Source organism: Staurois parvus, unplaced genomic scaffold (assembly GCF_062004578.1).
Source record: "Staurois parvus isolate SC_StPar_1 unplaced genomic scaffold, SC_StPar_1.0 ptg000708l, whole genome shotgun sequence".
Taxonomy (NCBI): domain Eukaryota; kingdom Metazoa; phylum Chordata; class Amphibia; order Anura; family Ranidae; genus Staurois; species Staurois parvus.
The window spans coordinates 8,514,077-8,541,967 of NW_028318504.1; the positions used below are offsets into that span (position 1 = coordinate 8,514,077).

Consider the following 27,891-nt stretch of genomic DNA (forward strand, 5'->3'; position numbering starts at 1 on the left):
GCTTTTTATTAAGTGAGGTCCAAAAACATTGGGTGAAAACCACAATAGTAACTTTTCAGTCATTACTGATCTGAAAGACACCATAGACCTGCAACAAAAAAAAAACAATAAAACAAAAAAAAAAAACCCTCTCTGTATAAACAAATCACTGTGAAAATGTCACAAGCATTTGCACAGCCATCACAAATAAGCCCTGAATTTTGTCTAATAGGGATATTTCCTGTGATCATCAGCTCCATTTTGTCGTCATAATGCAGTATTTTCCTGATTGTGGTATTTCAGTGATAATACCGCCTTATGGCCACTAGATGGAGCTGAGAATCATAGGAAATACACATACTGACACAATACAGTTGTACAAATGCTGAGCGATCTTTTTTTTATAAATAGACCCCTTATTATCTATGCCACCACTTTGCTGGGGAAGCATATAAAAACAGAGAAAGGTTCAGAATGAGTTGTGGCAGAATCACCTATCTAATCACCAAATAGATTAGATAAATATATGAAAAATCCTCTGTTAAAAAACAAAAAACCTCTGATTAAATAATTTTCAAATAGAGGGCAGACTTGTTTATACTGTTTTTAGATACTTTATTCATCATACAGTACACCTATACTCTGGCTGTTTGTATCCCGCTCGATGTGTTGGTGCCGTCTTGCTGAGATGTTCTTGGTTGGTTTGCACTGGATGAGACACGTGGTTTGTATGTACAAGAACTAGGAAAATACAGAGTCCTGTTCACAGGCCGGATCCACTGTACAGCTCTCTGCAGGAGGAACAAAGCGTAAGTTTAGTCGCCAGCCGCAGTTTTCAACTATCAGCCTTGGCCCACTACCAGTTCTTTTAGGAAAGACATGTAGCAGAATACATTTTGTCCTAAATTTATGAAGAAATTTGATTTTTAACATTTTTTATTGGATATGTTTTATAGTAGAAAATAAAAAATATATATATATTTTTTTTCAAAATTGCGTTCTTTTTTGTTTATAACGCAGAAAGTAAAAACTTGTGGGAAAAAAAGGAAATACATTTCATTTGGGCACAGCATTGCATGACTGCGCAATTGACAGTTAAAGTAAAATAGCGCCATATTACAAATATGGCCTAGTCAGGAAGGGGGGTAAATCTTCTATATTTTTTTGTATTGTATTATATTCTTTTATTTTCTATTCTATTCTTTTCGAAAATTGAATAGTTAGAAGACGGCTATATTCTTTCTATCTTATTCTGGTCTATTCTATTCTTCTATTCTTTTCTATTCTATTCCTTTATTTTTATTCTATTATTTTTTTTCTATTCTATTCTTTTTTATTCTATTCTGTTTTATTCTATTCTATTCTTTTTAAAATTCTAATTTCGCAAGACAGTTATATTCTAATACACAGTCTTCAAAGGAAATCAGCAATAGTCAGCAATATGTTTACATTTTGAATTTGTTTTCGAATTCGATTTCATTTTCAAATTTGTTTCAAATTTGATTCAAACTCAGATAATTTGTTATTTTGGACGAAATTTAATTTAGTTATATCTGATTCGTTTACATTTGGTATTATTGTAATTTGGAAATTCGTATGCATCCGAATCTGCGAATAATGAAAATTTCGTCCGAATTTTGATTTGGATTGAAACAAACGGCACGTGTCTAAGAACCGGCCACTAAGTCGGCTGCAGAGTCCCCTAATCCCCTCCAGAACCCTAATTTCCTCACAATGACACCCAGCCTCACTCAGAGCCTTCCAGAACTCAGTACGTATTTTGTAAATGTTAGAGGTTACACTCTAGTTAACCACTTGAGCTCTGGAAGGTTTTACCCCCTTCATGACCAGGTCATGTTTTGCTATTTAGCACTGCGTTACTTTAACTGGCAATTGCGCGGTCATGCAGTGCTGTACCCAAATGAAATGTATATACTTTTTTTCACACAAATAGAGATTTTTTTTTGGTGGTATTTGATACCAATGGGTTTTCTATTTTTTTTTTATATAAACAAAAAGACTGAAAATGTTTCTGCTATAAAATATGTTAAAAAAAAAATCAAATTTCTTCATTTAGGCCGAAATGTATTCTGCTACATATCTTTGGTAAAAAATAGTGTATATTAATTGGTATGTGTGAAAGTTATTTAGTCTACAACTATGGTATATATACTGGAATTTTTATTTAATTTTTTAATTCTAATAATGGCGGTGATCAGCAACTTATAGTGTGAGAGTGATAGTGTGGGTGACAATCTGACACTAACTGACACTGGCTGGGAGGTACACAAACTAACTATATAGTGATCAGGGATAATACTATACACTGTCACTGTACTAATGACAGTGGCTGGGAAGGGGATTAACAACTTGGGCACTCAACTGTGTGCCTAACAATGTTAATATTTACAATTTTTGCAGCTTTTTGCTAAATATCTGCTTGTTCTTTCTCCCTGCTTTGTAGGGAGTAGAAACAAACAGATCATTCCCTCTGTACAGAGCCCTGGGTTTTTTGTCAACACAGGACTCTGGGCTGTGATTGGACACAGCAGATTAGTAGGTCTCAGCCATGAATCATCGGCTGAAACCTGCTGACAAAATTCTGTTGTGTTCAATCACAGCGGACGTTGGCCGGGGAGGGCCCTGAGCGCAGAAGCTACTACTGTTGTTGTTGGCAAGTGGTTAATTGAATATGTGGTTCCTCAAGCAATGGAAGGCATCTCTGTGGCTAAAGTCAACTGACAGTGACTTCATTGATCAGAGATGAAAAATATCCACAACTACCAAGGTAAGAAAGCCACCTGTGACAAATGCTTGACCTCTTAACAGTTCTGGCTATCGCACAAGAGGGCCAAACCTCTCACTGACCAGTGGCCTGGCTGTCATGCTGACCTTCTAGCTACAGAACCTTCTAAATCACTGAACAAGAAATGGATGTAGCAGCTTAAGTCAAAATTCTGTTCTTGGTCAGTGGCTCAACATATTGAAATTGGCTGCCAAACAAGCTGCTGATTAGGCCTTTGCTTTTAATTCACACTGGAATAAATACCATTGTAGGTCCAATTCACTCCTGATCTGTTCACTTTTTTTGGCCAGTAAAGCCCTGATGAAGGGGGCACTTGGGCTCCCGAAACGTGTTGGCTACTCAAATTATACCCCTGACCTTTAATGGAGTAAAGTTGTATCTGGACCTCTTAACAATGGTGTGGCGCTTCAAGTTCAACTTTTCTCAACATATTGAGATGACAGCCAGGCTTCTAAAATTTTCAAATGAAGACCACCAGTGACAGCTGCCAAAAATATTACATGGACCTTTTTTATATCCAAAGGGAATGCACATTAATGCATGGCATAACACACATTAAAGTCCCACAATAGAGTGAATAAGCCCTAGCAACATGACTGGTTGCAAGTATTTTTAGGAATGGGTTTAGAACATTGTCTTAGAACATTAACTATCCAAGTGCATTGCTAGCAGCCCTGCTAGTGAGCCCTCTTTTATGGTAAGCCTTGGGCTCCTTCCCATTTTCAACCAATTACTGAAATGGTTCTGACTAGTCTGTCTACACATTTTCTGCAGGATCTCACCGTGGTTACAGCAGATGCCAGAGGCCGCACAGTTGCCACCATTATTCCCGCATGGTTTCCTCCCGGACTCACAGGGCGAGGGCAGATAATTTTCCTCCTGGCATCTAAGTGTCTCTGAAGTACCAAAGTAACAGCCCAGCTCCTCACCACAGCAGATACTGGGCCCGAAGCAGTGACCTTTGTTTCTTGGACCACAGGGAATGCACTAGAGTAAACAGAGCAGAACATGGTTAAAGCTGGGGGGAACAGAGAAATACACAAAAACCTTTTAACTCTTTTAAACCTTTTCCCTCTTGGGGAACTTTCTCTCTCGGGTATAATCTGTGGAGATATTGGCTTCTGCTTGAACTAAGCCTGTCAACAGCAGTTGCGCACTTTATTCCTAAACATGTTATAACTCTATTGTCACAGTGTATGTTGTTGTGATCTTCACATGGGGATACCTGTTTGAGAGAGGTGTAGGCAGGTGCAGTCTGCTTTCCCTACTGCAGGTGGTGCTCAACTGCAGCGGCATAGCATAGGGAGAGGAAATCAAGAGGAATAATGTTTCTCTATGGCTTCCTGGGTCACTGGTGGAACTATCCAGTTGGATGCTGCTACCCCATGTGACTCTGGTGGCCATCATGGGTCAGGAAGAGTCTATTTAAAACCCTGGTTCCAGGATTTGGCACACATATTACGAGTGGGTAGCGTAGGGACAGTTCACCTGTCTGTTAGGGAAAGTAAATAGCAGTAGGAAAAAATTCCAGATGAGTAGAGACAGGATAGGGACATGCCATCCTTCCTGGAAACTTCCCATTTCAGTGCCAACTGGCCAGGCCGCATTCCACCCTCTAGGACAGACACTGTCAGCACCTTCAAGACCTGCTCTGTTCTAAATTATCACTACAACTTGTGAGTGTTCCTGGTCTGGTGTCCTCCTGCCAAGATTTCTGTAAAGTTGAATTTAATCAAAGTTCTGTTTCTACAACTGGGCACTGTGAATTTACTGCCGCCGCACCACACTGCACCTCCCCAAAGAGGTATCGCTTTGCATCTCCTCTTACCTTCTCCTGTTGCTCTGGAACAGGAAGTGAAGAGAAATCTATCTGATATATACAGTGTAGATCTGAACCACTACACACACCTGTAGGGATTTTGGCCTTGGTGCAATGCAGGAAAAATGTATGTAAAATATGAAGCAGGCAGTAGATGTACTCAACTGGAAGACTTGAGAAAGTGGGCTGCGCCCTGCCGAAATGTTCACGTTGATTAAATTTTGTTGAAAAAATCCTCCTGTTGCAAGTCCCATTGAGTACACCTACTGCCTGCTTTATATCCCAAGGGATGCCACGGCAGCCTATGTATAAGGTGAAGGTCCAGGTGCTCACCCACAAATAAATCTTGAAAACAGGTATAAAGGCACTCAAGGGGCTTGCAGCAGAGATAAATCAAAGCAACAGCATTTTATAGTCAACATTTTTATTAAGCTCAGTCCATATTTCCAAAGACATCTTGTATAGAGTCCTCTGTACCTATTTTGGGTATATATATATATATATATATATATATATATATATATATACAGTGGGGTTCGAAAGTTTGGGCACCCCAGCTAAAAATTTGTATTAATGTGCATAAAGAAGCCAAGGAAAGATGGAAAAATCTCCAAAAGGCATCAAATTACAGATTAGACATTCTTATAATATGTCAACAAAAGTTAGATTTTATTTCCATCATTTACACTTTCAAAATAACAGAAAACAAAAAAATGGCGTCTGCAAAAGTTTGGGCACCCTGCAGAGTTAATATCTTGTACTGCCCCCTTTGGCAAGTATCACAGCTTGTAAACGCTTTTTGTAGCCAGCCAAGAGTCTTTCAATTCTTGTTTGAGGTATCTTTGCCCATTCTTCCTTACAAAAGTCTTCCAGTTCTTTGAGATTTCTGGGCTGTCTGTCACGCACTGCTCTTTTTAAGGTCTATCCATAGATTTTCAATTATGTTGAGGTCAGGAGATTGTGAAGGCCATGGCAAAACCTTCAGTTTACGCCTCTTGATGTAATCCCCCCGTGGATTTCGAGGTGTGTTTAGGATCATTATCCATTTGTAGAAGCCATCCTCTCTTTAACTTCAGCTTTTTCACAGATGGCATCAAGTTACCATCCAAAATTTGCTGAAATGTTATTGAATCCATTTTTCCTTCTACTCGTGAGATGTTCCCTGTGCCACTGGCTGCAACACAACCCCAAAGCATGATTGATCCAATCCCATGCTTAACAGTTGGACAGAGGTTCTTTTCATTAAATTCTGTGCCCCTTCTTCTCCAAACTTACCTTTGCTCATTCCGGCCAAACAGTTCAATTTTAACCTCATCGGACCACAGGACTTGTTTCCAAAATGCGTCAGCCTTGTCTATATGTTCATTTGCAAAGTTCAAATGATGATTTTTGTGGTGAGGACGTAGAAGAGGTTTTCTTCTGATGACTCTTCCATGAAGACCATATATGTACAAGTATCTCTTTATAGTGGAATAGTGTACCACAACTCCAGTGTCTGCCAGATCTTTCTGGAGGGATCGTGCAGTCAAACGTGGGTTTTGAATTGTTTTTCTCACAATCCTGCGAGCTGTTCTGTCTGATATTTTTCTTTGTCTTCCAGATCTTGCTTTAAGTTCCACTGTTCCTGATGACTGCCATTTCTTAATTACATTCCGAACAGAGGATATTGACATCTGAAAACGCTTTGCTATCTTCTTATAGCCTTCTCCAGCTTTGTGAGCGTCAACTATTTTCAGTTTCAGTTTTCTAGACAACTGCTTAGAAGAACCCATGGTGCTGATTGTTGGGGCAAGGTCAGATGAGTCTGGGCATTTAAAACCTTTGAGATTGACAACACCTGGTCTGCCCAGATGATGATTGAGAACAATCCATGACACTGGCATGTCTCAGCTTTGCAAAGGGGGCAGTGCATGCTATAAATTCTGCAGGGTGCCCAAACTTTTGCAGATGCCATTTTTTTGTTTTCTGTTATTTTGAAAGTGTAAATGATGGAAATAAAATCTAACTTTTGTTGACATATTATAAGAATGTCTAATCTGTAATTTGATGCCTTTTGGAGATTTTTCCATCTTTCCTTGGCTTCTTTATGCACATTAATACAAATTTTTAGCTGGGGTGCCCAAACTTTCAATCCCCACTGTATAGTTCATATACATTCAGGTCCTTATATATTTGGACACAGGCACAATTTTAGTTTTTTCAGGTATTTACCAAAACATATTCAAGCTATAGTTATATAATGGATATGGGCTGAAAGTGCACACTCTCAGGTTTAATTTGAGGGTATGTACATCCAAATTGGAGGAAAGGTTTAGGAATTACGGCTCTTAAGAGTAGCCATCCTCCCTTTTTCAAGGGACCAAAAGTAACTGGACAATTGAATATAATCATAAATAAAATGTTCATTTTTAATATTTTGTTGAGAATCCTTTACTGGCAATGACTGCCTGAAGTCTGGAACCCATGGATATTACCAAAGACTGGGTTTCCTCCTTTCTGATGCTTTGCCAGGCTCTAACTGCAGCTGTCTTTCGTTGTTCTTTATTTGTGGGTCTTTCTGCCTTTAGTTTTGCCTTCAGCCAGTGAAATGCATGCTCAGTTGGGTTAAGATCAGGTGATTGACTCGGCCATTGGAGAATATTCCACTTTTTTTCCTTCAAAAGCTCCTGGGTTGCTTTTGCAGTGTGTTTTGGATCATTGTCCACCTGTACTGTGAAGTGTCGTCCAATCAACTTTGCTGCATTTGGCTGAATCTGGGGTGACAGTATATCTGTAAACACTGCAGAATTCATCCAGCTGCTTCTGTCTTCTGTCACATCATCAATAAACACTAATGACCCAGTGCCACTGGCAGCCATGCATGCCCATGCCATCACACTGCTCCAAAACAGGTATTGAGTCACTCTATTCAAGCTGTCTTTATAAAGATAGCATTATATAAACTTAAAATAATAATAATTGTTCTTTAACCCTTTAATGACCCTTCCATAATTTTAATCAAGCCCCTTTTCCCCTTACCCAATACCGTCAATAGAAAGCCTTATAATATACATATTAGACTTGTGCGGTTCATTTCGGTCCAAAACATAATTTGGACAAATTTCTCATTATTCAGATGTATCCAAATTTCCAATTTTCAATAGTAACGAATTTAAATGAATCTGAAATAATGAAAAAAATGTTGTCCGAAATTTGAATAGAATTCAAATTCAAAAATGAAATTGAAATCGAATTCCAAAACGAAATTGAATTTGAAACCAAGAATAGATTAAATAGAATAAAAAATAAAGGAATATAATAGAATATAAAAGAATAGAATACAGTAAAATAGAATAGAAAATACAAAAATAAAGTAGAATAGAATAAAAAATAAAGGAATAGAATAGAAAATAATAGAATATAAAAGAATATAATAGCATAGAATAGAATCAAATAGACTATAGCTGCCTTCTGAAATTCGAATTTCTAACATAAAATAAAACAGAGCAGAATAGAATATAAAAGAATAGAGTAAAACAGAATAGAATAGAAAATAAAAGAATAAAATAGAAATTAAAAGAATAGAATAGAATATAGCTGCCTTTCCGAATTTTGAAAAGAATAGAATAGAATAAAACAAAATAGAATAGAACATAAGAGAATAGAGTAAAACAGAATAAAATAGAATAGAAAATAAAAGAATAGAAGAGAAAAAAACAATAGAATAGAATTGAATAAAATAGAAAGAATATAACCGTCTTCCGAAATTCGAATAGAATAAATTCGAATTTGAAAAGAATAGAAGATAATAGAATAGAATATAAACTAATAGAAAAAAATAATAAAATAAAATAATGAAAATATAACTATTTTAATTAACCAATTTGAATTTCGAATAGAATAAATTTGAACTGATACTTTTCGATTCGGTCAAATTAAGTTTATTTCAGTCGAATTTGGAAAATGTTAATCGAATTTGAAAATTAACCTAAACTAAATAAATTCCGAAAACGAATTAAGTAAATTTAACAAATTTAACTAATCAAAATTATTTAAATAATTAATCAATACAAGACACTTTTTTTTTTCGTTCTGCACATGTCTAATACATATTATTTTTGTGTCATATGAAATGACAAAATGACTGCGAGGTAACAGCTAAAATGTAACAATTGATCTGGTTCATTGGGGGTGTACAGGTGGGGAGCACAAATTGCAAACTGCCTTTTTTTAAAAAGACATTCTAGTCAAAAGAAAAAAAAATACAAGAAGTTAGAATGGCTGCTGCCTGCTTTAAAAGAATAAAACATTTCCCTTCCTGCGAGACGTAAAGAAAACAGTTCCTTTATGCAGCTCATTTACCAGGATGCTCAATAGGCTTAGCAAAATACAAATATGAAATCACTTTGACCTTTCGAGTCATTATTGAAGGGTTTGAACAATGTTACTATGTATTGGTTGCTGAACTGCAGTTCAGTATTACATTCCAATAATTCTTGTATTCATAAGTTCTTTATAAAGTGTACACAATGCACCTTCAGTAATGTCCTTCACATGCTCATAGTATGACTGGCTCAACAATGCTCTGCACTTATACTTTTATTTGTATTCTTTCACATGAACATTGCCAGAAGCTGGAAGGCAATCAGTAAAATGTGATCTACATGTAAAAGTGGATACGTGCCACAAACATAAAAATGATTGTTTAGCTATGTCTACTTAGAAGATAAACCCATGTTAACGTCCATGGCGGCTAAATAAAGAGTATTGAAATGCAACACATTTTTATTAAATCAGTCACAAAAAATGACATCAAAAGTACAGTAGGTTGACGGGTTTCGGCCAAACGGCCTTAGTCATAACCTATAATTGAAATGCAACACAAAATAGTTTCACTTCCTGGAGAAAATGCTGAACAAAGCACCCTTCAGTGGCTGGCAGCCAGTGATGGGAATATGGAGCAGTGTCTTGTAAGGAGAAGGGTAAATGAAAAGTGCTCACACATACGACTTTTTAAAATCCTACTGGACTATTTTTTCTCTTGGGAAATTGTACAAAATCAAAAACTCTACTGAAATAAGGCCCACTGATTTCTTAACAGGAATGATGCTAACTCTGACTTTAAAGAGTTGGTCAATCCAAAACCGACATTTTAGTTTTAGATGGTGTCAGCCCCTGGCTTATAATATGTCTTGCATATTACAAAAAAGAAATCTCCTCACTATAGTTTAGCGCTTCCCCCATAGGGGTTGCTGGTATTACCTTGTTCTTCAGCGGTTGACCGCTGAACCCATGGCCCCAAGAATCCCCAGCCCATACACAGCAGCTTCAATAGCACAGTATAGTGGATGTTTTTTTTATTGCTTGAAGAAACCTTAACAGGAGAGGAGTTAGGGCATGGGATACTCCAAAGTTACTAGTACCTAGCAATTAGAGGATATTCTTCTCCTGAAGCATTTGTGGGTGTTGAACAGTCTACTGCCTCACAGTTGAGGAACCATGAGGCAAGCCTCTGAGCAGTCTAAGGCCTCACAGCTGGGGGCCATGAGGCAAGTCTCTTTAGCATCTGGATACCTTGCGCCAATACACAACTACTGGTACCCAGCGCAATTTCCAGAACACTGCACAGTCACAGGGATCAATTTAGGGTCTTCACTCACAAGTCTCCAGGACAGCTGCCTCCTTCCAGTTTCCTCCAGACATGGTCCAGTGAGTGAGACAGTCCTTCTCCAGACCAGATCTCTTGTGGTGAGGTCCTGAAAACAGCTTCTAACAAGGTCCATCCAGACTCTCAGCCTTGACACCACTGAGGCCTCTAAACAACTGCACAGTCCATGGGCTGCCTGAAGGCAGCAGCCCCTCAGGCTTGGAACCATCTTGGGGAGAAGGAACACAGCTCTCCAGTTCTTCAGACTATTTATGACCTTTTTAGCCCCCTACTGTACATTCCTCTCCAGGGTTTGTCTGGAGCGTGATAAAAATTCAGGCTGGTTACTTGCGTCTCCTTCCCTAAGCTCTGGAAGCTTCATCCAAAAGCAGGAGGAAGCAATCAAATTCCCAGCTTGTGAAACTTTAAACAGACCAGGACAAATGATCACTGCTCCCTTGATTACAGAAGGAGCCAAACACTAAATTTACCCAATGTCTTATACTAGGAGGGTGCTACAATAGTTTTTGATTCAGTACCTGTGCACCTGGAAGTTTCCAGTGTTCCCACCTTTGTGTTCAGCTCCTCCTGTTACATTCTCCATAATATAAAATAAATAAAAAGCAGCAGAGAGAGTGAGAACCCATCATAATAGTCACCATAGTTGTGGTGACCTTAAAGCCCACACTAGATGTCACAACAGTAGTTCCCTGAGGCCGAAAAGTTAAAAGATCAGCGTGACCTGAGTTTAGATGGTCAGATATTTATTGGTGATCTTTATATCTTTATGTACAGAGACAAAAACAATTGCCTCAGTGCTAAAGGGAGTCCTAGACAGATAGCATTAGATTGTATCTCTTAAATGAAGGATCGTATTTTCAATCCTCTAGTTGCAATGAGGAGTCTCAACCCTCTTACTTTAGTCTTCATAATGTGATGATGACAAAAACATCATTGTAAAAATGGCCAGAAGTAGTCCCATGTCTGTTACATAAGCAGATACCTTCAAGGAACCATTTTCTGAGAGGAACAATCTTTATTAAAAATCTCATCATGTGATTATGGGTCCAGAAATAAAGCCAGGGTCAGGCCAAGGTGTAGAAAGAAGAGTGGCCACAGCTCTTCAGTAGGAAGAGGGCAGGTAGTAAAAGGACAGGAAACAAAGCTATGCTGTTGTAGCAGTGTACAACTCTTCGAGGGGGAGTTGGGTTTGGGGTGTGCTTTGGCCTTTTTGCCCTGGGTGCTGCAGGATCTTGTCCCAGCACTGGATAAATAGTGCTGGAAGTGCCCTCTTTTCTTTCCCTTCACTATACGCAGAAACATTACCACTCGTGCAATTTAAAAACGTATATTCCTATATTACAAGATGTTTCATGATGACTACATCATATCTACACACCTAACTTCTGAGATCTACAGACTGCTTTATATTATTGAAAAATCCTTCAGGGAGATGTCATCAATTGTAATGACTGGCCATGCCTGGTCAGAGGAGATTGGAACTCAAGTTCAGCTTTGTTTCTGTAATTTCTTCCAAGAAATATATGAAGTTTGAGTGTCAGGGACCCCAGATTTGTCCACGATCGCGCACGGGTCTGCGCATGCATGGTATGCCCGGCATTGGGACCTGGGCATCCACGACGGCAGAGGCGGTCACGCATTCGCGCTCACGATCTCAGATGCACGCTTGGCACCAATTAGGGCGTAGGGCGCCCTATTTAAAACAGGTCAGGTCTGTGCTCTAATTGCCGTATGGTCTTACCTGTATCCCGTGTTCCTGATTTAAGATTGCTTTGTTGCCCACCCTGCCTGACCTTGATGTGCTGATTGTCTCCTGCTCTGAACCTTGGCTTGCCTGATCATTCTCCTGTCTAATCCCACACGTTTTGATCTCTTGTTACCGAACCCGGCTCGTGACCAGTTTATCCTTCTGTCTACTGTTTTGTACCGTGCTGACTCCACCGCTACCGACCCGGCCTCCCCGACTCTGCTCTTTCTACCTCCTTACATCAGGCTCTCACCTGCTAAACACCTCCGGCAAGCGCTTCTACCACAGCTGGGTGCACCCAGGGGCCGCGATCTGGTTTCGGCCTGCTCCAAGTCCATCCCCACCATCAGGGGCCCTGGTGAACAAGCAGGTCGGGGCTTAGATTCCGCGCCTTGGGGAATTCCGGTCTGTGGAACTCTAGAGGCTACCATCAGCAGGTCCCTAACATTAAGGCTGATTGATAGTTACATAGTTGGTAAGATTGAATAAAGACACCGGTACATCCAGTTCAACCTGAGAGTGTGTATGTATGTGAGTGTAACTACTGTTTTCCATATCCCTAAACATTGTGTTTATTAAGAAACACATCTAAACACTTTTTTGAACTTATCTATACTCCCTGTAGACACCACCAACTGTGTGAGGGAGTTCTACATCATTACTATCCTAAGAGTAAAGCGCCCCTTAAGCAGTTTCAAATTTTCCAACCTTCCAAGACCCAACATTAAAAAATTTCCTCCCAATGCTAGTCACCGTTCAAATATTTATATATTGCTATCATTTCCCCTCTTGGATGTCTCTTCTCCACAGAGAATGTTTATTGTTTGTTGTTGTTTCTCATAACTAAGGTCCTCCATCCCCCTTATTAGCTTTGTTGACCTTCTCTGTACTCTCTCCAGGTCAAGCACATCATTCATGAGATTTGGTGACCAGAACAGGACAGCATATTCAAGACATGGCCAGAGTTTTGTAAATTGGTAAAATTATAGTTTTGTCTCTTGAGTACACACTCTTTCTAATGCTAATAGTCTGCTGACCTTGCTTGTTGCAGTTTAGCAATGCATGTTATTGCTATCTCCCAGAACTACAGGGACCCCGACATGCTATGCTGGACACTACTATATTTTATATTTAATATTTTAACACTTGAAACGCATAGCTCTGCTTTTCAGCACTGACATGCAGTGTGTAACGTTGGAGTAAACCACTGAAACTGGCTAAGATGTCTTGGGTAACTGAGATTTAAGAACACTTGTAAGGACACTGTTGACTTACTGTTCATTCAATTACAGCACATTATTCTGTGTTATCTGGAATCTATAGTGCTTTGAATGTCTTTAGAGAACTTTTCAACTTTTTCTCTTTTAATTGAAGATGTACGTTTCTTTATTTGAAAAGAAAGAATGCTGCATATTTTTGTCCCGGCTGCAGATGGAAATTAATTAACACTTTACTGACTTTGCTTAAAGAGTGTAACCTACATTGATAGCAAAAAAGATGCAAATCTTTTCCCTGACTATAGAACTATGACCATTCTCATATTGGGGCCCAATAAATTACTTTTTCCTATATTTCTATGCCCACATCACCCCATCTGATGATATATCAATGGCATACAACTATATTAGAGAACTGTTTATTTGCCCTGTGTTTTATTTTTTATCTTGCTTTTATGAGGTTTCGCTCCTGGGTCAAGAGAAAAGTCCTTACCAAGTATCTATAGACCTGTTAGTTTAACATCTATAGTTGGGAAGATACTAGAGTTTAATAAAAGACCACATAGATGAGCTCTTGCCAGAAAAAAATATTTTAAGCAACATACAGCCTGGGTTCATCTCACTTTTTTTTGAGGAGGTAAGCAATACATTAGACAAAGGAGTGGCTGTGGAGATAATATATTTGGATTTTGTAAAAGCATTTGACACAGTTCCCCACACGTGCCTAATATGTAAGGTAAAGTCTCCAGGCTTGTAAAAATCAATAAATGAATAGACAATTGACTAAAAGACTGTATTCAGAGAGTAATGATTAATGATTCATACTCTGAATGGTCTAGGGGTGTTAGTGGTGTACCCCAGGTGTTGGGACCTTATCTTTTTAATATAGGGTCTGGGACTAAAAGTACCATTTCATTCTTTGCAGATGACACCAAGCCAAGCAGTGGAATAATGTCCACAGGATGTCTCCAACTTACAAGCTGACCTCAATGCACTGTTCAATTGGGCAACTACAATATGTGGCTAATGAGGTTTATTGTTGATAAATGTAACATGTAACATACATGCTAGGGGGGAGTACAACTGGGGGACTCAATTTTGCAAAAGGATGTAGGGATTCTGGAAGATCATAATCGTAATAATGGCATTCAATGCCAAGTTGTGGTTTCCAAAGTGAGCAAAATCCTTTCTTGTATTAAGAGTGTTACAGACTCCAGAAAGAGAGATATAATTATACCCCTGTGCAAAACATTAATAAGACCTCATCTAGAATATGCTGTTCAATTTTTGGCACCAATTCACAGAAAGGATATCTGAGAAAGGGCAGAGAAGGGCATCCAAACTAATAAAAGGCATAAAGGAGCTCAGCTATGAGAAAATATTAAAGGAACTGAATTTATTCTCTCTTGAAAAAGGGAGAAAAGGGGGGGGGGGTATGATCAACATGTATACATACATAAGTGGTCCATATAGTGAACTTGGTTTACAGTTATTCACTTTAAGGTCATCACAGAGGACAAGGGGGCACTCTTTATGTCTGGAGGAAAAGAGATTTAACCTCCAAATACAGAAAGACTCCTTCACATTCAGTAAGAGCTGTGAAAATGTGGAATAGACTCCCTCAAGATTTGGTTCTGGTCAGCTCAATAGATTGCTTTAAAAAGGCCTGGATTCTTTCCTATATACACAAAATATAGCTCGATACTAATATTGTAGGTGAAGGTGATCCAGGGAATATCAGATTGCCTCTTGGAGGATCAGGAAAGAATCTTTTTCCCCACTGGAGCGATTTTGATCGTGCTTTTTTGGGGGTTTTTTGCTTTCCTTTGGACCAACAATTGGTATAGGATTGTGTATATATACAGTTGCATATAATTTTTTTCCTCCCCTTCTATTGGTTGAACTAGATGGACTTTTGTCTTTTTTCAACCATACTAATTATGTAACTATGCAGTGATGTTCAATGTGCCACCATATCATACCATATTTCACAAGCTCTAACAGGTAAACGGGGCAGAACTTTGGCAAAGTACAGGTTTGCTTTAAAGCCCTTCCCCAAGCAAATATTGTTCCACCCTCAAAACCTCACAGCCATCCCATTCCCACCCAATCAAAAACTTATAAAACAATCAAAATACTTTTTTATTTACCTGAATCCGCTGTTAAGTGACCCTCCATGGCGGCTCTTCAAGGAGTTAAGACCAGTGATCCACCGTTGCAGTCCAGGCTCGCTGTTGACCAGTCTTGCTACAACCCCTCTTCGCGATATCATCACACCACCGCCAGAGTCTTCAGGAACCTGAGAGGACCCCACCGATGAACAGCCAATGAGAAGGCGTCTACTTCACAAGGTAGCGACATGGGCACAAATCCAAAGGAAAAGACCTGTTGCATTCTGAGAGAGTCCTCCTCCTCTTGCAGAGGATGCTTCTCAGGCCACCTGGATACTCCTCTCAGGTGGGAACCTACATCTAACCTAAGTCTCCAGAGTTTGATTGTTACATTTAAAATTTTTTTTATTTTTTACTGTAGCTTTTCCCTTGGATTTGTGCAGTTGGTGGTGCATAGGACAAGCCCTCACTGGCACTCAACACGAGGGTGACCCAATTCAGGGCTTGGGAGCAGCATACCCCATACTTCTGACTAGTAATATGGGCAATCAAATGAAAGCCAACGCACCCTGCACTTCCAAAGAAAGATAGGTTGGGACCTGGCACCTCACATGACCATGTATTCAGGTAAGAATTTGTACCATTTTGGATAGTTAATCATTTTATCACTGGTAGGAGAATAAAGTTTAGTGGAGGTGGGTCCATGACCAGTTTACATGTTCCTGTAAGCAGATTCCTGTGCATTGGTCCCATTCCTTGAGTACCAAAGAGTATAAGGAATCCATGGTGAACTTACTGAGTGCAGAGACCAGTTAAGAATCTTAGTAAATATGAGGAAATATTATGCGCCTATTATGGCCATTATGAGGGATTCACACTCCTTGCTGGATTTTTTGTTTTATAATATGGAGAATGTAACAAGAGGAGCTAGAATACACAAATGTGGATGGGAACACCCAAAATTCCCAGGAGAACAGAAACAAGAGTAAAAAATTATGGGAAATGTTGGATCATCCAAGGCATTTAAAAAATGACTTCCTTCGCCGCCAACAAGACTTTACAGATTGCTTAAGTATCACTTTGGGGTGGATTGTTCCATTAAGTTGTCCAAATGTTGTAGACTTCACCTCCGCAACATCCCCAAGATACGCCTGTTCTTAACCTCTGAAACTACTAAGCAACTTATTCACTCCCTTGTTATCTCTCACCTTGACTATTGTAACTCCCTCCTCATTGGCCGACCTCATCGCAGGCTATCCCCTCTTCTGTCTATCATGAATGCTGCTGCCAGACTCATCCACCTTACTAACCATTTCTCATCTGCCACCCCTCTTTGCCAATCCCTCCACTGGCTTCCTATTGCTCAACAAATAAAATGTAAAACATTAACAATAACTTATAAAGTCATTTATAACTCTGCCCCAAATTACATCACCGATCTTGTCTCCAAATATTACCCAAACCGTACTCTCAGCTCTTCGCACGACCTCCTGCTCTCTAGCTCCCTTGTCTCCTCCTCCCATGCTCATCTCCAGGACTTCTCCAGAGCCTCCCCCATCCTCTGGAACTCTCTACCCCAATTTATCAGACTATCGCTTACTCTGCTCACTTTTAGGTGATCTCTGAAAACGTATCTCTTCAGGGAAGCCTATCTCGCCTTCAGCTAATAACGGAATCTTCTATTCCTCCTACCAGTCCATCCCCCACAGTTACTACCTTTTGTACCACTAGCCCCTCCCTCTTAGATTGTAAGCTCCAAGGAGCAGGGCCCTCCTAACCCTCTTGTATTGAACTGTATTGTTGCTGTATTGTCTCCCGTTATATTGTAAAGCGCTGAATAGGAACCACATTGAAACTGTAATCACTATTGAGTGATTGTTCTACGTTTTCTAAATGTTACTGTCTCGTATTTTGCTTTGGATTCACTTTTCTAATTTTCTTTCTCTGTCTCATATTTCTGAGTTTTCCAGCTCTGACTCCCACCTTCTATGCCATTCTTTATAACTAGTCGAACTACTTCTTTAGAATCACTACAGCAGAATGTTCTCCTGTACAGCTCTTTTGTATTTTGTCCCTTGTGCAGTTTTTTGCGCTCATTGCTTTAGTGTCTGTTCTTTTCAGTTTTTGAATTTAAACATACTGTAGTTGAAACTAATGTTGATGTATATAATCTATTAGAATAAAAGGCTTATTAGCTGCTTATTGTGTAAGGAGGTTTAGAAATAGTGTTCAGAAGCTGTGTCATTTAAAATTTTGAGAAGTGTTAGTGTAGCAATAAAATTTTTGATTTCAGTTATGATTCTGGAAACATTATTGTTATAATTTAGAAGAGAAAAAAAAAAAGAAAAGATAATTGCTAAGTTATTACTGAATGTCTGAAAGTGTAAATTGAGGCCACAATTTTTTTTATGAAGGGCATAAAATTTTGTGCAAATTCAGCAAATTGTTGGTGTAGAAATAACAATTTAGATTTCAGTTATGACTTTGGAAACATTATAGGTAAATTTTAGAAGACAAGAAAATTGCTAAATTGTTACCAATCTTTTGTTACCAAAAGTTGAACCCAAACTTCTGGACCGACACATGGGGGGGTTACTAAAATTGGAGCACACAGATTCTGGTACCAATCAGTTTCTAGGTTTTATTGTCAAAGCTTAAAGCAGAAATCCGGTAAAAAATGTTTTGGCCCGCGCAGTGGGGCCATGCCGACACTGCACGGGTCAAATGCTTGTTTTATTCTAGGGTAGAGGACACCGAAGATATACTCACCTGACCTGCCGATTCTCCCCACACAAGACAGGTCCTTTCGGCTCTTGCCCCCCCCCGGTCATCTAGTGGTCTTGTAAATGGGCTGTTCCTGACGTCAGTATGCTCAATGCATGCTCCATAGACAGGAACAGTCCACCACTGGACCATGGGGGACTGCTTTTCCATAGGTGAGTAAGACGCAGGGGCGGACTGACAACTCATGGGGCCCCCGGGCAATAGGGGATCATGGGGCCCCTGTGTCCTTGCCCAAACTCAAAAAAGCCTATGAAAAAGGTACCAGAGGCATCTCATGGGGCCTCCTACTGACCCCGGGCCCTCGAGCAGTGCCCGAGTTTCCAAATGGTCAGGCCGCCCCTGAGTATGAGCTTAGTCCTCGCCCCTAGAAAAAATAGGCAGCCGATTCTGTGTGCTCCAGTTTTAGTACATCTCCCCCATAAAGTCACATGATAAGTAAAAAAAAATTCATTTTAATGGGTGCCATCTTAGTCAATGAGACTCAAGTCATGGTGACTTAAAAATAAATTCCTGCACTACTTTTCTGCATCTTTAGTGCAACTTCAGTGCCATAGACTGCAATGCTAAAATCACAAAAGTCGCAAGGATTGTCTTCATCTATGTAACTTTGATGCAACAGCATCTGACTTCAGAGGGATTTTAGCCAAAACCGAAGAGGCATAACATCAAAGTTGCATGAAAGTCACATTGAAGTCACATCAAGTTTCATGCAAGACAAAATGCAAAGCTGCCTTGGAAGTCGCACGACTTTCAAGCTGTTTGAACCGAGCTTTACCATTGGTAATAACAGATTAACAAGACAGGGAGTAAGGGAATAAGGGAATCTGCAGAAGGTTAAAGAGACAGAAATCTAAAGCTGAAAGGGGTTCAAGATCTCCCCTACACTACTACAAAAAAGTAAAGCTTTGGCTGAACATACACTTTAAATTGTTGAAATGGTTCTAAAGGCTTAAGGTTTTTTTACCTTCATGCATTCTATGCATGAAGGTAAAAAACCTTCCATATGCAGCTCCCCCCCCCCCCCCCCCCTTATACTTACCTGAGCCTGATTTTGATCCAGCGTCTCTCTCTTTTCTCTCCTTCCTTACAGGGCAGATTGATAACAGTGGAAGCCATTGGCTCCTGCTGCTGTCAATCAAATTCTATAACATAGAAGCAGGGGGCAGGGTGAGTCCTGCTGTCTGTGTCTAGTGGCTTCCTATGGGGGCACTTGGTGAGGGAGAGGAGTTGGGAGCACTGGTGGAGGACCCAAGAAGAGGGGGATCAGGGCTGCACTGTCCAAAACCACTGCACAGAGCAGGTAAGTATAACATGTTTATTATATTTTTTAAAAATTACCTTTATAATTACTTTAAGGCACAACCAAAAGCCAAAACCTATTTTTCAGTTTCAGACAGAGTGGCAGACACAAGTCCTTGGGGAGTGGGACTACAAACCTCTGCCAGGTTTGATTGATGTTTCTGTAGCCACCCTTGCTTCTTGTTTGGTCACTGAGGCAGGAAGTGATCAAAGTCCCTTCGTTAGGGACACAGACACCAAAAGGGTAAAGATGAGACCCTCTGTCAGGTTATTATTGCTGTCCCCATTAACAGATATCATCAAATCCTGTCTAGTCTCTAGGACCGGAAGTCAGAGGAAATTTCCATTAAAGGGATACACATAGCAAATAAAAACATGGCACAGGTTCTAACCATTGCCTGCTCCAAACAAAACCCCCAAAAATATGTTTTAGCTGAAATTTGGCTCTAAAGAATAACTGTACATATGGTGCATCTCCATACCCCAAACAATCCTGAACCTTGTGTGAATATCTTAGATCTCATTTTTAAAAAATCCTTGTGTCCCATCAGTTCAGGCGGTGTCCCTGTTTCGGGTGCTGGACGGTTAGATCCAACACTAAGCACTCACCTTTGACCAGTAAGTGTGTGTACTACTTACAAATGGTTCCCCCTGTGCAGGGGCAGACTGACAACTCATGGGGCCCCCGGGCAATAGGGGATCATGGGGCCCCCGTGTCCTTGCCCAAACTCAAAAAAGCCTATGAAAAAGGTACCAGTGGCATCTCATGGGTCCCCCTACTGACCCCGGGCCCTCAGGCAATGCCCGAGTTTCCAAATGGTCAGTCCGCCCCTGCCCCTGTGCCATGATGACTGACTACCTGGCAGCTATGGGTCACCTTTTATTGGCCAGCACCCCAAGGCACCACTACCATTGACTGGGGATCCATTATTATCTGCTTGTGTATGGCTGGGGTGTGGAGGCAGGCTCCAGTCTGCTCTGGAATTAATGCGGTGCTGAGGACAGTTAGGAAGAGAAGGAAAGTTGGTAAGTGGGATGATATACCTACACTGATATCTGGATGTTTGGGGTCCTTTGTGGGGAGAGGTGGCAGATGGTAGAGGGAGGCTAACCCCCAGACTCATGCCTATACCTTGCAATTAGTCTACCACTTCCTTACACTGACACGAAATGTAGGGCATTTTTCTGCGACTGACCACAAACACCAGGCCTTCTCACTTATTAGCTGTATAAGGTGCACTATGACACATACTACTGGCTGCTACATAGTATGCAGTAGGGGAGATTTACTAAAACGGGTGCACTCAGAATATGGTGCAGCTTTGGTTTCTGTGCAAAGTTGCACCAGAGTATGCACTCTCCAGGTTTATTAAATAACCCCCACTATGTTGTACATTACATAGTACTGACCCCTGTACTCTATATACTACATTGTACATTATATACCCCTGAATCCTGCACTTAATTCACTATGTGGTATGTTATACACTCCTGACCCCTGTACGCTGCACAATACGTTGTATGGTGTACACCCCTACACTCTATATGATATGTAGTATGTGTTTTACTCCTGACCACTGCACTCTATAGGATATGTAATATGTTATTTACCCCTGAACCCTGCAATAAATATGCTATGTTGAACGTTATACACTCCTGACACCTGCACTGTACATGATATGCAATATGGTACACACCTCTGCAGTAAGTAGTATGTTATTTACTCTTGACCCCTACACTCTATACAATATGTAGTATGGTTTATACCCATGAGCCTTGCACTCTATACACCATGTTGTATGTTATACATATACTGTATCATATAGATAACATATAGTTACCCTCTCATAGAAATCAAATCATATAACATGTTATCTATCTGATATGTAGCAAGTTCTATAACTCTGACCCCTGTACACGTTACAATAAAAAGTATGTTATATACCCTTGATCCCTGTATTCTGTACAATAAGTTGTATGTTATACGTTGCATTCTTCTTACCCCTATACTCTATACACTACATTGTTTGTTATATACCCCTGTGTTGTATACAGTACATAGTATGTCATACACTGCTGATCCCTTCACTCCACTTTTGCATACTTTTAACTAAAGTGTTTATTGTCTTAACAGGAGTTGCCTATATATAATACCCAACTGTTAGGGCTCATGTACACTGCAGCTGATAAACTGATGTTCTGTGTTTTTTTAGCAGCCCCTGAACTCTACCTAATGTTTTCCTATGTGTCCATGTACACTATCTTGTTTACAGGCAGTTGAGTTTACAGTCATTTTTTTGAGTGCACCAAACTTGCGTTCAGGAGTAGATTTTATAAGCTTTTCAAACAGCAAACACTTGTAAACGTGTGTAAACCCTGCTAACCGCGGCTAACCACGGCTAACCACGTTTATAAGCGTTTGCGTTTAGAAGTGTTTTTTAACCATTCAATATCCAGATGCTGTCCAGAGCCTTTTTTCATCATCAGAAATGCATGCAAAGCATTTTCCATGTATTCCAATGGACCCAGTACACCAGCGCAGTCAGTTCCAGGTTTTGCGTGACGGAAAAAAATGGTAGAACGTGCCGCAATATGTTCATGATGGGATCCATAGTGAATACAACCAGAAAAGACAGGTCATCTTAACACATACTGCTCTCTCTGCTTCTGCTCTCTCTATTTCTCTCAAAATGTCTGAAATAGTTAATTTTTACTGTTTTCAGTGCATTCTGGGCATTTTGGAAAGTCTGCTGAGGTTATCTTAAAAAGGGCTTCTAAACGCAAACGCACATAAACACGGTATGCAAACGCAGCTAAACAGACGTTTTTTAACCTATGTTTTTAATCAGTCAGTTTCCATCGTTCAGAAATGTTTTCCAAACATCCTGTGTACATGGAGCCCTTAGAGTTGAGTAGGAGCCAGGGGCGGACTGACCATTCGAGCACTCGGGCACTGACACGGGGTCCCGTGGACACAGCCGGTGACAGATCACGCCACTGCACGGCCCCGTGGCCGCATGACCAGCTCGTTTTGACAGGATGTCATATGACACCCAGTCACAACGACCAGTGTCCCACCCGGCCGTCAATCTGCTATAGGCCGGGTGGGAAGGTGTTGAAGATGGGTGGGCTCCTCCAGGCATAGCTGCCCTTAATCTATCCATTCTTATATGTGCTCCCACTATTGAGGCTCTGGAAATTTAGAGTTAGAAAAGCAGTATATACAGAGGTCCCTTAAGGTGGGCACTGCAACTTACACATATATTTGCAAATGTGTGCAAACAATACCCTCTGCTTTTAACATAAATGGTTAGACTGGGCCAATTCAGTTGTTTTGCAGGCTGGCTGGTAAGTGTGCTGGAAAATCCTTTGTTTGTTTGTGGTGTGCCTTGCCTTCCATGTGCACCTTACTGCAAGTGCCAGGTATAGGTTGGGGTGGTTGACACTTTTTTGTACAGTTGGATAAGGAGCGAGCCAACTGTACAAAAAAAGCCACTTCCAATGGGGGTGCACAGAGAAAAGGTGGAGCCTAGAGTGCCAGCGGGGGACCTCTGAAAAGGAGGCTCCAGGCCATTCTGTGCAATACTATTGCACAGAGCAAGAACATGTTTGTACTCCACAGGCCAGAGTACTTGGTGTCATTCTTGACTCCAATCTATCCTTCCAGCCCCAAGTACAATCTTTAACAAACTCATGCAGACTCCACCTCCGCAACATCGCCAAAATCCGCACGTTCCTAACCCCAGAAACCACTAAACAGCTCATCCACTCCCTCATCATATCACGGCTCGATTACTGCAACTCCCTCCTCACTGGCATGCCTCGCCACAGGCTATCCCCACTTCAGTCAATCCTGAATATGGCAGACAGACTCATCCACTCTACCAACCGCTCCGTTTCCACCACCCCCCTCTGCCAATCCCTCCACTGGCTTCCGATTGCCCAACGGATCAAATTCAAAATCCTAACACTGATGTACAAAGCTGTCCACCATACTGCCCCAAACTACATCACTGACCTAATATCCAAGTACCACCCAGCACGCACACTCCGCTCCTCACAAGACCTCCTTCTCTCTAGTTCCCTAGTCTCCTCCTCCCATGCCCGCCTCCAGGACTTCTCCAGGGCGTCACCCATACTCTGGAACTCCCTACCCCAATCCATCAGACTATCACCTACTCTCCTCTCCTTTAGGCGCACCCTGAAAACTCATCTCTTCGGGGAAGCCTACTCCACCCCCTGCTAATTCCCGACCTCCTCCACTCTTTCTACCACTCCATCCCCCACAGCTATCTCCTCCTGTACCACTATCCCCTCCCTCCTAGATTGTAAGCTCCAAGGAGCAGGGCCCTCGAACCCCTCGTGTATCGCATTGTATTGTTATTGTACTGTCGCATGTCGCATGTCGCATGTTCTGTCTCCCATTGTAATGTACAGCAGTGAGCGAACTGTTAGCGCTTTAAAAAAAATACTGTATAATAATAATAAAATACTTTAACCACTAGCCAACTGTGCTATAGCCGAATGATGGCTACAGTGCGGTTATCCAGTCCTGGGAGGGCATCATATGATGTCCTCCCAGAACGCAGCCTCCCTGCGCCCCTGGGGGTGCGCACCCGATGATCTCTGTGATCACTGTGTCCTACGAACACAGCTGATCACGTGATGTGGTAAAAGGCTAATCACAGCGGCCTTTTACCACATGATCAGCTGTGTCCAATGACACAGCAGATCATCGGTAAATGCAGTTGTCGGTTATCGGCTGCACTTTCCTCATGCTGTGACCGGCAATTGTCAGAGGATGGATCGGCACTGATGATCAGTGCCCTGAAGATCAGTTCCCAGCAGTGCCACCCACCAGTGCCGCCCACTTGTGCCCTGCAGTGCCGCCCACAAGTGCCCAGAACTGCCACCCACCTGTGCCCATCAGTGCCTAGTAGTGCCACCCACCTGTGCCCATCAGTGCTGCCCATCAGTGCTGCCTATCAGTGCCCATCAGTGCTGCCTATCGGTGCCCATCATTGCTCCCTTTCCATGCCACCTCATCTGTGACTCCTATCAGTGCCCATCAGTGCCTCCTATCATTGGTCATCGGTGCTGCCTATCAGTGCCCATCAGTGCTGCCTATCAGTGCCCATCAGTGCTGCCTATCAGTGCAGCCTCATCAATGCACATCAGTGAAGGAGAAAAATTACCTGTTTGCAAAATTTTATAACAGAAACAAAGAAAAACGATTTTTTTTTACATTTTTTGCTCTTTTTTTGTTTATAGTGCAAAAATTAAAACACCCAGTGGTGATTAAATACCACCAAAATAAATCTCCATTTGTGTGAAAAAAATGATACAAATTTCATATGGGTACAGTGTTGCATGACTGCAGAGTTGTCACTCAAAGTGTGACAGCGCTGAAAGCTGAATATTGGCCTGGGTAGGAAGGAGGTATAAGTGTCCGGTAGGCAAAGGGTTAAAAAAAAGTTAGACTTTACAATCACTTTAAAATAATAGCTTTGTCAGAAAAATGTATAAAGGGGAAATTGCTGTTTAATAGAATATGTGAGTATATATTTTATAGTTTTAAGAATGTATGATACTATGCTTATTACGTTATCAAACACAGTTTTACACAGTTTTTTTTTAATTTATATAATACATAAATAATATCTTTATTTTGTATTTTGGAGCTAAATTGGTAGTCTGGTTTAATGGATATTGGGAACATACAATATAGTTACATAGTTAGTCTGGCTGAAAAAAGATAAAAGTCCATCCAGTTCAACCATTAAAAAAAAAAAGTTATAATCCTATACCTACAGTTGATCCAGAGGAAGGCAAAAAAACAGCAAGGCATGATCCAATTTGCTCCTGCTGGGAAAAAAAAGACCTTCCTGATCCCCAGAGAGGCAATCAGATATTCCCTGGATCAACTTTACCTATAAATGTTAGTATCCAGTTATATTCTCTGTACATCTGTTATATAAATTGAGAATAATGCATTACATTAGCTTCCATAACTATAGTGGTCTTCGAAAAGTAAAATAAGTCTTCTCTTTCTGTAAAATGTTAAAGTGAACCTGTATTCAGACTATGCACAATAAAGTATTTACATATTCTAAACAAGCAGTACAAGTTTAAAACAAGCTCTCATTCATCTTTGTAGCTATGTGCATTGTGAAGAAATTCATCCTCACAACAGAGACACTGAAATCTTTTCCTATTACTCTCTATTACAACAGAATCTTGGCAGCATGCCAGTCCTCTATTGTAAGCTGTTAGAAACCAAAGTAAACTAGACTGTAGAGTCTTTGTTGTGAAATTTGAAAATGTATTACTTTACAGTACATGCAGCAACATAGATCAGGGATGGTTTGCTTTAAAGCTCTTTTACTGTTTGTTAAGAATGTGTCTTTTAAAAAACTACAGCCTGAGCACCAATGCACTTTAATTCAATTCTATGCTTTTATTATTACAGTTATTTACATTATATATGGTCATGTTCAGGGGCGGACTGACAACTCATGGGGCCCCCGAGCAATAGGAGATCATGGGGCCCCTGTGTCCTCGCCCACACTCAAACCACACCCAAAAAAGCCTATGAAAGCTACCAGGGGCATCTCATGGGGCCCCCTACTGACCCTGGGCCCTTGGGCAGTGCCCGAGTGCCTGGATGGTCAGTCTGCCCCTGGTCATGTTCCAGTTGATTAGAGCATCATAACTAGACATTAAAATATATATAAAGTCAGAAACTGTCTTTAAATTTCAGGTTGAGGAGTAAGAAATGGTTAAAAAACAACCCTATAAAGTTTATTTTTACTTCTGTTTTCTTTTTCTTTTTTTTTTTTGCTGTCTGTATCCTTTTAGGGAAAAATTCTTTCTTTTCTTATCTTGGAGAAACAACAGGAAGCAAGAAAAGATTTCCCTAAAGACAAACAAATCATCACCCCCCAAAAAATGTCCATATTGGAAGATTTCCCCACCAATCCTGCTCTGGTGACAGCTCCAAATGTGGGATTTCCCCTCACTTCCTGGCCCCATGTCAATGTTCACCAGGAAAAATTGAAAAAATAGAGAGGTTGATTGTCCTTAGCATCTACCAAAACAGCAATAAAAATCTGAACAGGAGATGGTATGATGGCACTGACCATACCATAGCTGATTATACTTCCCAAAATACATATTGTAGAAACCTCTAGCCTTCGTTAAATAACTAAAATTTAGGAAAAAATATTTGGTAGGGATCTAGGTTGTCTAAAAATAAATAAATAATAATTAACAAAAAATAGAATAAATCAATATAATATAAATATATATATATATATATATATAAATATATATATATAAAAAAATATATATATAAAAAAAAATATATATATATATATATTATAAATAAAATATGTCTTTAAATGTTATGTTTGTTGAACCCCCGCATATAAAACACACTATCAAATGTCAAAATATTCCTTTGCTACAATCCATACAGACCCATTAGAATTGAAATGTATTTCAGTGGGCCTGTATGGATTTTAGTAGCGATACTTTAATATTGTTGTGTGCTTATGCAGGATGTAACTGTATGTATATAAGTTTAGTGAAATTATAAGAAACCCATCCAAATTTTTTTCCCTACATTTCAGTAATAGAAGCCCGAAAACAGTTAAAACATTTTGATACCATGTCCAAGATATATTTTGATCACTGTCGGTAGTGGGGAAGCTTTTACAATTCAAAAGAGTGTTGATATTCATATTGTTTAAAACATCATATTTCAATTTTTCATGGATGAATTACTAAAGGAATTGAGAATCTTCACTCAAAGGGGTTGATTTGCTAATAGCAAATATGCCGTTTACTTTTCAAATGCGTTTTCCCTTAGCTTAATGAATGTGATCAAAATTCACTTTGCAAAGAATACCCAAACACGTGAAAGGCAAAAAAAGGGGCATAATTACTTGCACATTATTGGATGATGGAAGAGTTTCATCTCATTCATTAAGCTATGGGAATACTCCCCTGCAAAGTGAACAACCTATCTGACTTTAATGAACCCACCTAATACAATATTTACTTCAAGTGTCCAATCATGTAAAAAGCATCTGTGCATTATTGGGTATTCAAGTTGAACAGAAATTTGCTTTCCTCATGATTGCATAACTGAAGTGTATGGTCCCACCTTTGAAAATTCCCAGCTTTTTTTAGTAAACTATCCTCACTGTATGCCATGGTCTTCCAAGAGCATGCATGCCTAGCTAAGATGTAAAGACTGCACAGCAAAGAGGTTACGGAAATTATTTTAAAGGGTTGGCAACTTACCTTTCGGACGTCCATGATGTCCAGCACTGATCTCTTCCCTCCGATCGGACAGTTTTGGATGTAGCATGCTGAGGAAATGGCTAACAGGCAGAAGAAGCTGACAGCCAGCAGAGAGTTATAAGTCATGGCTGTCATGTTGCCAGTGTCAATATTATTGACTATATTTGAAAGTTCT

At 40.2% G+C, this 27,891-nt stretch overlaps 1 protein-coding gene across 1 annotated transcript; it reads right to left on the bottom strand.

The window, feature by feature from the left end:
- Positions 1-570: 570 nt before the first annotated feature.
- LOC149445829 (mesotocin-neurophysin MT) lies at positions 571-27,891 on the bottom strand. The gene is made up of 3 exons (XM_089653344.1): positions 27,717-27,891; positions 3,568-3,772; positions 571-770 (listed from the first exon to the last, which is right to left on the bottom strand). Exons 1-3 carry the CDS (start codon positions 27,849-27,851, stop codon positions 721-723), a joined length of 390 nt encoding a protein of 129 aa, XP_089509470.1. The 5' UTR covers positions 27,852-27,891; the 3' UTR covers positions 571-720.